This window comes from Haematobia irritans, chromosome 3 (genome assembly GCF_050003625.1).
Source record: "Haematobia irritans isolate KBUSLIRL chromosome 3, ASM5000362v1, whole genome shotgun sequence".
Classification (NCBI taxonomy): Eukaryota; Metazoa; Arthropoda; class Insecta; order Diptera; family Muscidae; genus Haematobia; species Haematobia irritans.
Window position 1 is genome coordinate 41,717,258 of NC_134399.1, and position 12,682 is coordinate 41,729,939.

The 12,682-nt window shown below is 27.3% G+C and overlaps 1 protein-coding gene across 3 annotated transcripts in view; it reads left to right on the forward strand.

The window, feature by feature from the left end:
- The window catches only part of mei-P26 (E3 ubiquitin-protein ligase meiotic P26), a 56,392-nt gene extending 48,754 nt beyond the window's left edge, over positions 1 to 7,638 (forward strand). For all 3 annotated transcript variants that reach the window (XM_075300579.1, XM_075300577.1, XM_075300578.1), the window contains exon 10: positions 1,638 to 7,638. In XM_075300579.1, the coding sequence (XP_075156694.1) occupies positions 1,638 to 1,742 (105 nt within the window). In that variant the 3' untranslated portion in view covers positions 1,743 to 7,638. The remainder of the gene's footprint in view (positions 1 to 1,637) is intronic.
- Positions 7,639 to 12,682: the final 5,044 nt, after the last annotated feature.

Here is a 12,682-nt window from a genome sequence, read left to right on the forward strand (position 1 = left end):
GTCCAATGATTCCACCAGCGTACAAACCACACCAAACAGTGCATTTTTCGGGATGCATGGGCAGTTCTTGAACGGCTTCTGGTTGCTCTTCACTCCAAATGCGGCAATTTTGCTTATTTACGTAGCCATTCAACCAGAATTGAGCCTCATCGCTGAACAAAATTTGTCGATAAAAAAGCGGATTTTCTGCCAACTTTTCTAGGGCCCATTCACTGAAAATTCGACGTTGTGGCAGATCGTAAGTCTATTCATGATGAAATGTCAAAGCATACTGAGCATCTTTCTCTTTGACACCATGTCTGAAATCCCACGTATCTGTCAAATACTAATGCATGAAAATCCTAACCTCAAAAGAATCACCCTTTATAAAAACCATGACCTTGTTAAAAAAAAATACTTACACCTAGTTTTCTGTTCACATGTGTATATTGTTCTTCAAATGCATGACGGAATTGTTCCAAATTTGGTTGAGATTATAAGCTGTAATATGAAAGTCAAAAATCCCCAAGTACATTTACCTCCTAAAAATCCAACAAATGTGAAAACCCCTAAATTTTGAGGGGACCTACAACCTGGCAACAGTCCTCTGTATGCATTTGGAGGAAACCCCCCAACATAGCCAACTGCCTGATCGGACTTGGCTCTTGGAAATTTCTACAGGATTTTGAACAGTTTTGTATATAAAACTGTTCTTGAGGTTTGTAAAAATTTCTCGGATATGAGTCATGGTGTTCGCCTGGTTTATAAAAATTTCTCGGATATGAGTCATGGTGTTCGCCTGGTTTATAAAAATTTCTCGGATATGAGTGTCTAGGTTTGTACCAGAGAACTGCAACCGGTGGCTTTGTTCGTATTGCAATCTTATCCAAAAATGGTAATAGGTGAATACACCAATTACCATTAGTACAAATGCAAGAACCATTAGTATATAATTTAGAGTTTGCTTGTTATAGACGTTACATCAATAAAGTTAAGAATGACCTTCATAAAATGACGCAGTGTCTTTTTATAAGCTGGCTACTGTTAAATAAGCTGTGTGTAAGATTATTTTGGACATCACTCTTTAGGATCGAATTTCTAAATAGCTGTACGCAGACAGTATTATGGTAAGAGGGTTCTTATTTATTAGAGGAGTTTAAATTTTCCATCAGTTGTGCTCAGAGCAACCGTTATATTTTTGATATATATAATGATTTGTTTGAATCGATTATTTAACGCTAGAATTTTATTGTATGCTGAGGATGTTAAGATATTCCTCTTATTCCTATTACTCGAGAATTCACAACAAACCTACTTTTTTTAAAGACTAAGATTTGGATAGGCGATTGGTCTTGGTCTATTGATATTAAACTTAATATGTGTTGATCGATTCTGGAGATTATTGGTGTAGTAACAGAGGGATGTGTTATCATTTTTGTTGGTCTATTGGTACATAAGCTTGTGTAAAGATCGAGAGAAAATTTGGGAAAGCCGATCAACATTTTAAATATCGATCTTTGCGAAAGCAAGTGGTCGTCGCTTTTTGGTGGACATGTGTAAAGTGGTTTTAATTATTTAGCATTTTGCTGTAGTATTTCTGGTCAAAATAACATTTGCCTCATTTATGTCTAATTTCTTAATAATTTTAATTTTAATAGGTATCTCGTTGCTGTGGCCTTAAAATAACTTCAGAAGGATATGTTGTGACTTTGGCAAAGAATAACCATCACGTGTTAGTACTCAATACCTTGTACGTTCAGTGATTACAAAAAAAGAAATCTCTCAATCCGAGACATGATTTATTACCGTATGGAAAAACTACAATTGCTAGTAAATCTCAACAACAAAAACAGCAGCACCATCATCACCCACAGTTGCGTTCTACCGTGTTCCCAGCTGCAACTGCAACAGATGCAACCTAAGCAAACGATAAACCCATACGTTTATCGTTTGTTTTGGTTGGTGTTTTATTCAACTATAATAATTAATCTCCAACACCATTAATTGCAGTAACTGCAGTCCCAGCAGCAGCAGTAGCAGTCTCAGCAACACAAAATAAAAATCAGCACCAACAGCAGCGAGTACGGCAGTAAATTTCAATTTGCCTTTGTTTAGCAAGCATCAGCTTTATAAAACTAATACTAAACATAGTGATAATGGTGAACAAACAAAATTACAACTTATAGATTATGATGAAATTTAAGGCAATAATATTTTTGTATTATTTTCTTTGTGAAAATGAAAAAAAAAACACAAAAAAAAACAAAAACACATAACATACAACAAGATGATGATAACAACGCCTCCAAAGATACGACGAAATTTTGAATTTACGCCGCCAAAAGCCAAAAAAAGAATAAAAATAAAACAATTTATTTTTTTTACACCTCTTCTTACTACATACTACTACTTTATTATAAATTATTATATTCTACATAGTTTTACACTTTACAATTTTTAATGTAGTTCAAAAATTACAAAAGAAGGCCGTTTTTATATACAAAAAAAAATATTTTTAGGTTATATGAAGAGATTTTTTTTTTATATTTTAAATTGTTTCTTTCCTTATGTAAATTACTTAAAAGATTTTGTGAATTTAGTAGCGCATATTACGATATATGCAACATGTTTTTTCTTGTATACGGAAAGATTGCCAATTAAAATGTTATCAATGATGATATGGAACGAAAGATCCAGACGTACACAAGACATCTGAACAAAAAAAAAAAAAAAAAAAAAAAACAAGTTCTTTTCAAAACAAATCTCAAACTCATACATATACAATTATAATATTTTGATCTCTTTCTATTCAATTTTTCTTTATTTGCTTAATTTCAAACGTCATTATTTGATGCCAAAATTTAAAATTTTGCGAAATCATTAAAAATAGAAATTTTTTTGCCTTTTTGAAGAAAGCAAACTGAAACAAATTTTTTACCATTGCAATGGTTTACAATATACTAAATATAATCATTACATTACAAAAGAACAATAACAAATGAGAAACACTTAATGAATATTGTTATTTTAATATATATTTTTTTTATTTTTTTTGTTAAGTTTTCTTTATACTAATAGTTTAAAATCAAAACAAAAATGTATTTACATAATATCGATGAAAACTTTGTTTTCTTACATAATACATATGTTTTCATGGAGAAATGTATATTAACTATTATTTTACATAAATACTTTATATTCCTTTTATAATTACTGCATATAATAATTTCCCCACGTTATTTTTTAAATAAGGCTGGTTTTCCAAGACATTATTTTTATTTACTCACTCACTTGTGTGTTATCTATATACATATATATATATACATAAATTTTATTTTTAATTAAAGAACATTGTTAACTTTTTTAAATTATTAATTACATTTACAAACTATTTACATAAAATATGTTTTAGTATATGTTAAAATACTGCAACACAAAACAACAAATTTTAAACTTGAAACAAAAAACCCTTATAATTTTTAATATTATAAATGTATAATTTTAACTTATGTGTTTCAAATAATTTCTTGTCATTTTTGTATTTTTTTATATTTATTTCATTTTTTTTGTTATTTTAGAGAGAAATATATGATTTTCAAATGTATTTATAATTACTTTTGTTTTGTAATCATTATTAATTTTTTTGTTCTTATATTAAATATTAAGACATTTAAACGAACGAAACAAAGAAAGAGGAACTAGCTAAAACATATATTGTGCGCGAGGCTGTAGTTTTTAATTGAAAAAACCTATACCAATCATACCTTTTTACTACTATAAGCATTAACAACGATTACAAGAATTACCCAAAAGCAATCCTTTTTAAGAAATACATACATATATAATTTTAAGTAGAACCAATGTAGTGTTTCACCTCGAAATTTTAACACTCACCCATCAGACTTAAAAAATTCAAACCGTCATTAAAAGAAAACTGTTCTATTAGATAAGATATTTTATGTTTTTAATATACATATTTTTATGTATCTGCTTTTGTCTTTAATGAGCTAGGCCCTAAACGTAAACGTGTTAGTCTCTCTCTCAACATAAAGACAAATTTTCATATACATTTGTAATGTTTGGCTGTTTAAAGATGTAGTGTTTTTTTATTATCTTTTTTACTTAGTCACTTTTTTAGTTTTATATTTTTGTGAAAGATAATGTAACGTCACACTAGCTCCCGTTGGCAATTAGTCCCTCTTCCTACTTGATTTTTATGTCTCGAAACTTAGCAATTAAAAAAAAAAAAAATAATAAATGGACAGTGTAATGTAAATTGGGATAAATTTGTCAACAAAAGTGAGGTTGTTAATATTAATTTCCTAAATGTTCTTGTCTTTCGCTTTATTTCCTTAAGAGCATTTTTGTCACATATTACATATATATTTACACACGTTTTTGTATAAAAAAAAAAACAATCTAATTGATGCAATTTTTAGAGAACAAACAAAAAAATGCATACCTACAAACATTTTACATGCTCATTATTTACAATATATATTCGTTTTTATTTTCGAAATAAAGAAGGAACGTAAACTAATTAATAATACCCGTAAACAAACTGTAATTCCATAAGCTTTTACTTTTTATTATTAATTTTTGTTGTTGTAAGATTTTTAAATCTATTTACAGAGTTTTGTTAAACAAAACTTAAAACGTCTACAAATGTTTTTTTTTAATTTAAATTAGTTTTATATTATTTTTAGTTTAACAATTGTACTTGTAAATACCAACACAGGCACATTCATAAATCCACACAAAATTCAGTTAATATATTAATGTATTCACAATAATTTATCAAAGGTTTCCCTATTTGCATACACAATTAACGCAAACCATTTGCAAATTATTGTGAATTTTGGAGCTATAGTTTCTGTAAGAAATATTTACTATTTCTTCGTGGAAATATGTTTGACAATTATTTTGACCTCCTCCCCACAAAGATACATCTGACACATGATATTAATTAAAGTGTGTTTTTTAACGTTAATCAAAGAATTTATGTTGTATTTTTCTTGTTGTAGTTTAATTTCCACCAACCGCGCTTAACCTAATGATATTATTTAAAATATGATTTCGATATTTTTAGGTCTTTTTTCTTTATTTTTATTCGATTTTTTATGTTTCCTTTATTAACATGTTACGTTTAAGTCAAACGTACAGTAGTGCAGAAACGACTAAAAATAGTTTGAGTTTATATTTGTATATTTATTCGTTAAAAACACAGGTTGTATTAAATTAAAACCAAATGCATTTTTTTATTAAATCCTCCATTATATACACATGAATATGTTTTTAATTTATAAGTACTGTTTTTTTTTGTTTTGTTTACAATTTACTGAAAACATTCAAATTGTATTATTATTACTCTTTCTATAATTTTTGATTTATTTATCTACCAAATTTTATTTATTGGCCATATGTTTTATAATATTTGTGTATTTTATAAAATCCATTACTACATGAACACACTAGTCATGTACATATTTACATATGTGCATTTTCAACCAATATAATATATTGCCTCCGGTAATATTAGCCTCTATTTTGCTTGATCTACACTACTGTATGCTTTCGTATTACGCGGTTATAATTAAAGTAGAGAATGATTACATATTGTTATTGTTAATGTTTCCATTATTCTACCTTTTTATAGATTTTATGCTTTTGCTTTTATATCTATGTATTTTATGTTAATTTTATTTTTATTGCATTAGTAAGCCACAATCGTATACTGTTATATTTATCCCTGTTTTTTTTATATAAAATTTGTGTACCTATTTCTGTCCATAGTTCTGCAAAAATTGAAACAACACAGCGATTGGAAAGTGAAGCTAATTGTTTACTAATTTCCCAAAATCCAAACGATTACAAACTATAAAATGGGCATTCCTTCGTATATATTCCTGTTAATCGGCTTATATCTTTTGGTTGGGAGGAAAATATTTATAATCGCCAAAACAATAAATTTAATTTGTACAACATTGTTGTTAAACTTGATGGAAAATTCATAATGAATGTAGCCAAAGAACTATACACCTCTTCAAAATTTCCCTAATTTCCGTTAGGACTTATACGTTCTTATTTCTCTGTTTCTATATAGTATAATGGAAATCGTGTTTCATTAAGATATCTTCATTTTGCTGCTTTTTTACTACATTCGGAATAAAAATTTAAATTACTCCCAACAAATATTTGGTTGACATTCATATATGCAAGGGCGTGAACTCGAAAGCCAATCGTGGCTATTGGGCTTCTCTACATGAGAAATATAAGTAAACCAACGAGCCGGAAATCTGTTCTTTATCCACATTTTAGAATTGATTAATATTTCTTAAAATCAAGGGCGTCCCCGTATGCAACCACCGTTTTAATGGCCGTATTTAAAATTTTTGTTAAATTTAAAATATGCCTGGTGTCTCCCAACCTTTGCTCTAATTGTAATAAGTGTGCGTTTTTTCGTGTAAAATATCCAATAGTCCCAATATTGTAGCTTAGAAGCTGTCATTTGCATATATAAACTAAGGAAGATATATTTCACAAAACCTACAGTTTTTATTTTTTTTTTATTTTGTATTTAAACGCAAATATGATATTTTAACCCATTATTACTACTATATAAATAAACATTTTAAACACACACATATATATATACATATAAATATCTAATAATTATAACACATGTATATATATTATAAAGATGTACTTTGGTATATGTTTATAAACGTATATATGTATGTACAACGCGTATATGAGAAAAGAAGAAAATACCAATCTAGTGTATGTCAATTTTTGATGATATTTTACGCCTTATGAAATTAAAAAAAAAAAGAATATATATACATATATAAAACAAACCAAATTCCCCCCAATATTTGCAATAATGTTTTAGGAACACTTATACAAATCCAGTTATAAACCATAATAATTAAGAAATTATGATTTAAATTAAAACCTCTCATTTTATATGTATTCAAAGAATGGAACCATAAAAACGAAATATGAAAATCAAAAACAACCAACATTTAAAAGAAGTATCAAGAAAGCCAACCAACAATAACTATGTAGTACATGTGTTACAAATATGAACATCAATTACAACAAAACAAAAAAAAAATCAAAATTCCTACAACTGCAATTGAAAGTTTCAACAGTCAAAACAAAAACAAAAAAAAAAACAAAAAAAAAATAAATAAATGGGTAATGAAAAATACCGCCAAAAACCAAAATAATTAGTACTAAATATATACAATACACAATATATATTATTGATAAATAATAACAAACATATGGATACATAATGAGAACTTTTCAAATTATATTAGACATATACTAATGAATGCACACTTCATTCTGTATGGCTTGTGTGACGCATATAATGTCTCTTTAAAAATCTGTATTCTCAAATTATTCTCTATAGCGTATAAAATATAAATAACAACAACAGCAAATTGCTTTACCTGGTGGTGTATAAGTTCCTCAAAAAATGCAAAATTTTAAATGATTTGTTATGATTTGAATTTATTTTTTCACTGTTGTGTTCAAACTTTTTTTTTGGGCTCGAAAACCTATTATTTTACATAATATGTATTTATTATTATTATTTAATTATATATTTTTTGTTTAATACAATAAATTTTATTTGAATATATACACTTATTTGACAGCGTGTTATTTATTTCAAAGTGATTATTCAAGAATGGATAAATCTTCCAAATACTGCTAGGAACTGTGATTTTCGTAACAAACTAACCACCAACTAAAAGACGTGGGGATCTTCTGTACTTCTTGTGGTGCATTACATTCACTTTTCTTTTGTTTTATCGAGTACACAGTGGACATATATGAATAACATATCAACATTGAAACAGCGAATATTTACGAGTTACTTAAAATTCGAGTTCTCATACAGTGTTCCATTTAACGAAGATGATGTTTCCAGAAAAAAATAATAAAAATAATTGTAGTAGTGCCATTAACAAAAAATCATTCCTCACAGAACAAGAATGCATAAGAAATAAGAAGGAAATTCCCATAAGAGAATAGCAAGAGACAGTTTATTTTTTACACATTTAACAATATAAAAAAAGAATATTTGGTACACAACGGTAAAGAACTTTCCCCAAACACATTTGCAAAATATTATAATTCAATAATAATAACAACACCTGGTCATATATTCAAAATGTATATATGATTAAAACGAAACAAAGTAAAATGCAGAAATTATAGTACATACATCAAATAAAATTAACATATTCTTCCTAAATTTTCTCAGTGTCTACACCATTATATATACTAATTATATACAAAGCATATAACTAATTATATGTTGTAATAATATACATACAAAACATGTAATATCTATATATGTACATATAGAGATATATATATAAACATATTTTCGTCATTATTTGCATTAAACACAATTGTTTTAGATTAAAACCATTTGATAGGAAAACTATTTTAAAATTTTGTGCAGTTGAATAAACAAGAGGGTACAGTAATGTCAAAATTTGCATGCAAATAATATCTCACCAAAGATATACAACAGAAGTCTCCTAAAGAAGTCAATCAGCTCCAGATCAATATTTAATGGCAACAAAATTACCTTACAAATAATAAATTGACTAACAATGCTAAGATTTTGTTACAACTTTTTGGTTTTGAACACATGCACTGGGGTCAAGTTTCCATTGGTATATAGAAACATCGTATAAATTGTCGATAATAGATTCAAAGTACATCATGACTCGATTTGTTTCTAAATCACATACAAGGCCACTAGTGGAATATCTTATAACCATGCCTTTCCTGGGTCTCACCACGCTGTACACCCCACAACATACATTCTTTACACCTCCCACATTTCAATTTTTTTTACGTCAGTACTTTTTTAAGCAGAGAATGCACCCATCACGGACATAATTCAACTTTCACCATATTTATGCGAGTGAAATTATTTCAATTAATTTATATTTTCAATAATGCAATATAATTGTTTTGTTCGGAACAATCATGCATAGAACAAAAGGAAATCCTAATTTGGAAAAATCACTTCAGTCGTACGAAAGCGTTCGTTGTGGACTTGACAATACACTCTGAAAAATCAGCAACTGTTTTTCTTATAAAAATACTTTGCTTTTTAGCCATCAGTGGCTGCTTTTCTTTTTAAGTAGACTGTTGTTTTAACAGATTCTTCTGCTGTGTCTACTAATAAAATTGGTTCTCGCGCTGTCGACCCCCACATAAATAGATCAGACATCTCTCCACTTAAGGTTGAGTTACATAGCATGAGTTAATCCGTGCGTTGATATTTTCCAGTTTGAAGCACTCTAACAAAACTGTTGCTTTCAAAGAGAAAATTCAACTCTTCAATCAACGGACGCATTAACGCAAGGTATGTAACTCAACCTTAAGGAATTTATAACAAAGAGTAGTGGTGCCAACGGAGGTCTGTCAAAGGGGTCCCGAAACCGTTGCGTAGTATGTTTACTGAACTGTGTCTCGGTATATTTTATTCCGATATTTTGGAATATCCAATAATGAATGCCATCCACGCACAATTTATAATATGTAGATTGATTCATATGGTTGCAATCGTTATCATTACTCTGAAGATATATCTTATTTCAAATATAATATACAAAAATATTAACTTTCTTTTTTTTCCTTATATATACCAAGCTTCAAACAGTTCCCACTTAAAAATGCACAAACGGTTAATAATGTTCGTATATTGCATTGGCAAATGGCTGGACTGGCAGTACCCTCCTTACGTTGTTTTTACAATATTTTTATATGAGGACATGGGCAAAAATTTTAAAATACGATCGAACCATAGGGCTTTTCATATGCAGTTTATGCAAAATTTTTCAAATAAAAAAGGAAAACTAAATTATCCTGAAAAATATTTACAACTAAAATTTACTTAATAGTCTACTTAAAAATAAATTTAGTGTAAAACTATACTAGAGACGTTGCAAAAAAAGTAACAAATTAAAACTAAAAAGACCAATATTGAATATTTTATTTTTTTTTTTAGATACAATAATAAATAATAAGAATTTGTAACAAATTAAACAATTGGAATCTAGTGGCGTCGCCATGAGAAAGAGAAGATAGTATATAGTGCTACTAGTATACACTTCATCTTTATGGATTTTTGGAAGACATAATAAATAATTGTTTCTGTAGATGGGAAATACCAACAAATAATTTATATGACTGGAGTTGATAAAATAAACAAAATCCCGTTTCAAAAGCAATAATACCTAATACGGTTTAACAAATAAGTATATTTCGATGCAATTGTTTAATTTATTTACAAATTACCCACAAACAAAATAAAATGTTATTCAAATAAAAAACTTATTAAAAGAAAATATTTATAAAATATAAAACTAGTGTAAGAAATGTTGTGAAATTATATTGTAGAAATTTGCCAATTTTAATTTGAAAGAAAAGCAACAAATAACCTATATTGAAACTAAACTTATTATAAACATGGAAACAACGTGTTTATACTAACAAATTATACTATATTCTGTAAACCCACACTTCCACTCTATGAAACAAAAAACAAAATAAAAGTCAAAAAACAAATTCCATCTATGGACAATGGTTTGAGAGCCGAGGAGATGCAATCGCATGAAAGTCAATGCGTTTCTATAATATGCTTTAAAATTATATATAATAAATACTCAGATCAGATCAGATTAGTTTAGTGCATATGTATGTGTACTACTGCCAGAAACTGCCCGATTTTAACAATTATTAGTAAAGTCAATGGGCGCAACATCTGGCAAAACGAAATAAATTAACCAACAAAATAAAAATATTGAAATTAAAGAATATAAATAATGAAAGTTGGAAATCACAAATGAAAATGAATTAAATAGAAATGAAATAAGAAATCAAAATTGAAAATTCAATGTAAAATTATTAACTGCATAAAGTTAGAGTTCCGTGTGTTAGTTTTGTGTTGTGTTAAATGTTAAATGTTTCATATTAAAGAAATCCACAAAAAGAACAAAAAAAAAAAAGAATAATCCAAAACCATTTCTAATTAATTCATCTTTCACAAAAAAAGTAAAACCGATTAATAACATTTTAAAACAAAACAAATTAAAAGCTGCCTCAATTTTTAATAAAATAAATATAAAATTGTAATTAACACATATACATTTATATTTAGCCATTTTTTGGCATCATATATAATAAATAAAAAAAAATACATATATAGTTTTTTTTTCAAAACATTCAACAAACACCAATAATATTAATCTTTATTCTTCAATTCTTACATTTTAAAAACAAAACCTATTTACAAAACCATAAAAAGGCAAAAAAAAAAAGAACAACAAGATACATACGAAGAAATACAAATATTATGTGCAGAAAATTAACAAAATGATGAAAAAACTACAATATAAAAAATATTACCACTACAAAACATTTTGCTGACTGTATTCCTTAGGCTTTTTACACCATTTATTATTATAAAAAATGTATATATGCATATAGGTATACAAATATATACACGCATATGCATATATATGTACATGTATTATCTAAATTTTACATATTTATAAATAAGTCAACAAATCCTGCAAATTTATACATATTTTTTAATAAAATACCAAATCGGAATTCATATACATCAATATATATATACATATATAAATATATGATGAAACTTATATATTTACATAGATTTCAATAACACTTTGTCCTATTTTATGTTGGAAATTTTATACCTTGAATATTTAGTTATTCCCACCTGTGATAGTGAATTAACAATTTTGGTTGGTTTTATTTTTTATATCAAATATTTACACTTTATTGCATCCAACGCAACTAAGAATGAAATCAATCTCTCGAGAGCTCTTCAACAAGACTTTTTAACGGAAACAATTTAAATGCAAACTAATTTCCTTTATTATTTAATTCCATTAGACAATATTCATTTATTGAAGTGAAAAAACAAAAAAAAATTATATGCCTTCACATATCTATTTCTTTAAATTTCTAAGAAATCCCCGCAAGTTCTTTCTAGAGGATAGAAGAAATTATCCTTTTTTTGCGAAAAGAATCATTATGTTTTGCCTATCAAAAATTATTATCGTAATATGAATATTTCTCACATATGACTTGGTTGTTTTAGGCCTTAAATTATTTTATATAGTATTCAAATTATTACAAATATTCGTTTAAGTTGTACAAATTCTGAAGTACATTTAAGTAGACATATTATACATTATATACGTAAATAATATAAATTTATTGTTATTGTTTTCTTGTGATCTAATAAACAATTATATATTATAAATTCCAATACGAGTTTATTACCATTTACCAATCAATTAGGTACGTTTTAATTATCCTGCATTCTCAAACTTCGAGGATACCGGTGATTATTTTGAAAATAAATTTGTTGAGTTTCGGTCGAATTTAACACTAAAGGTGTAGTAATATTCTTTAAAACATCAACACTTAAATTATAGATATAATAATTGCAGAATGTAAATTAATTTTGGAGGTTTAATTCAGCACCTTCATCATGCAATTTATTTGGTATTCCTAATTGACACAGGCAGCATACAAGTCTGCTAGAACAGCAAAAAGTCTGCTGAAAAAGGGGGAATCAGTCAATATTTGTAGCAAACATTATCTGCGATTCATTTGGCGGAAACAAACAAAA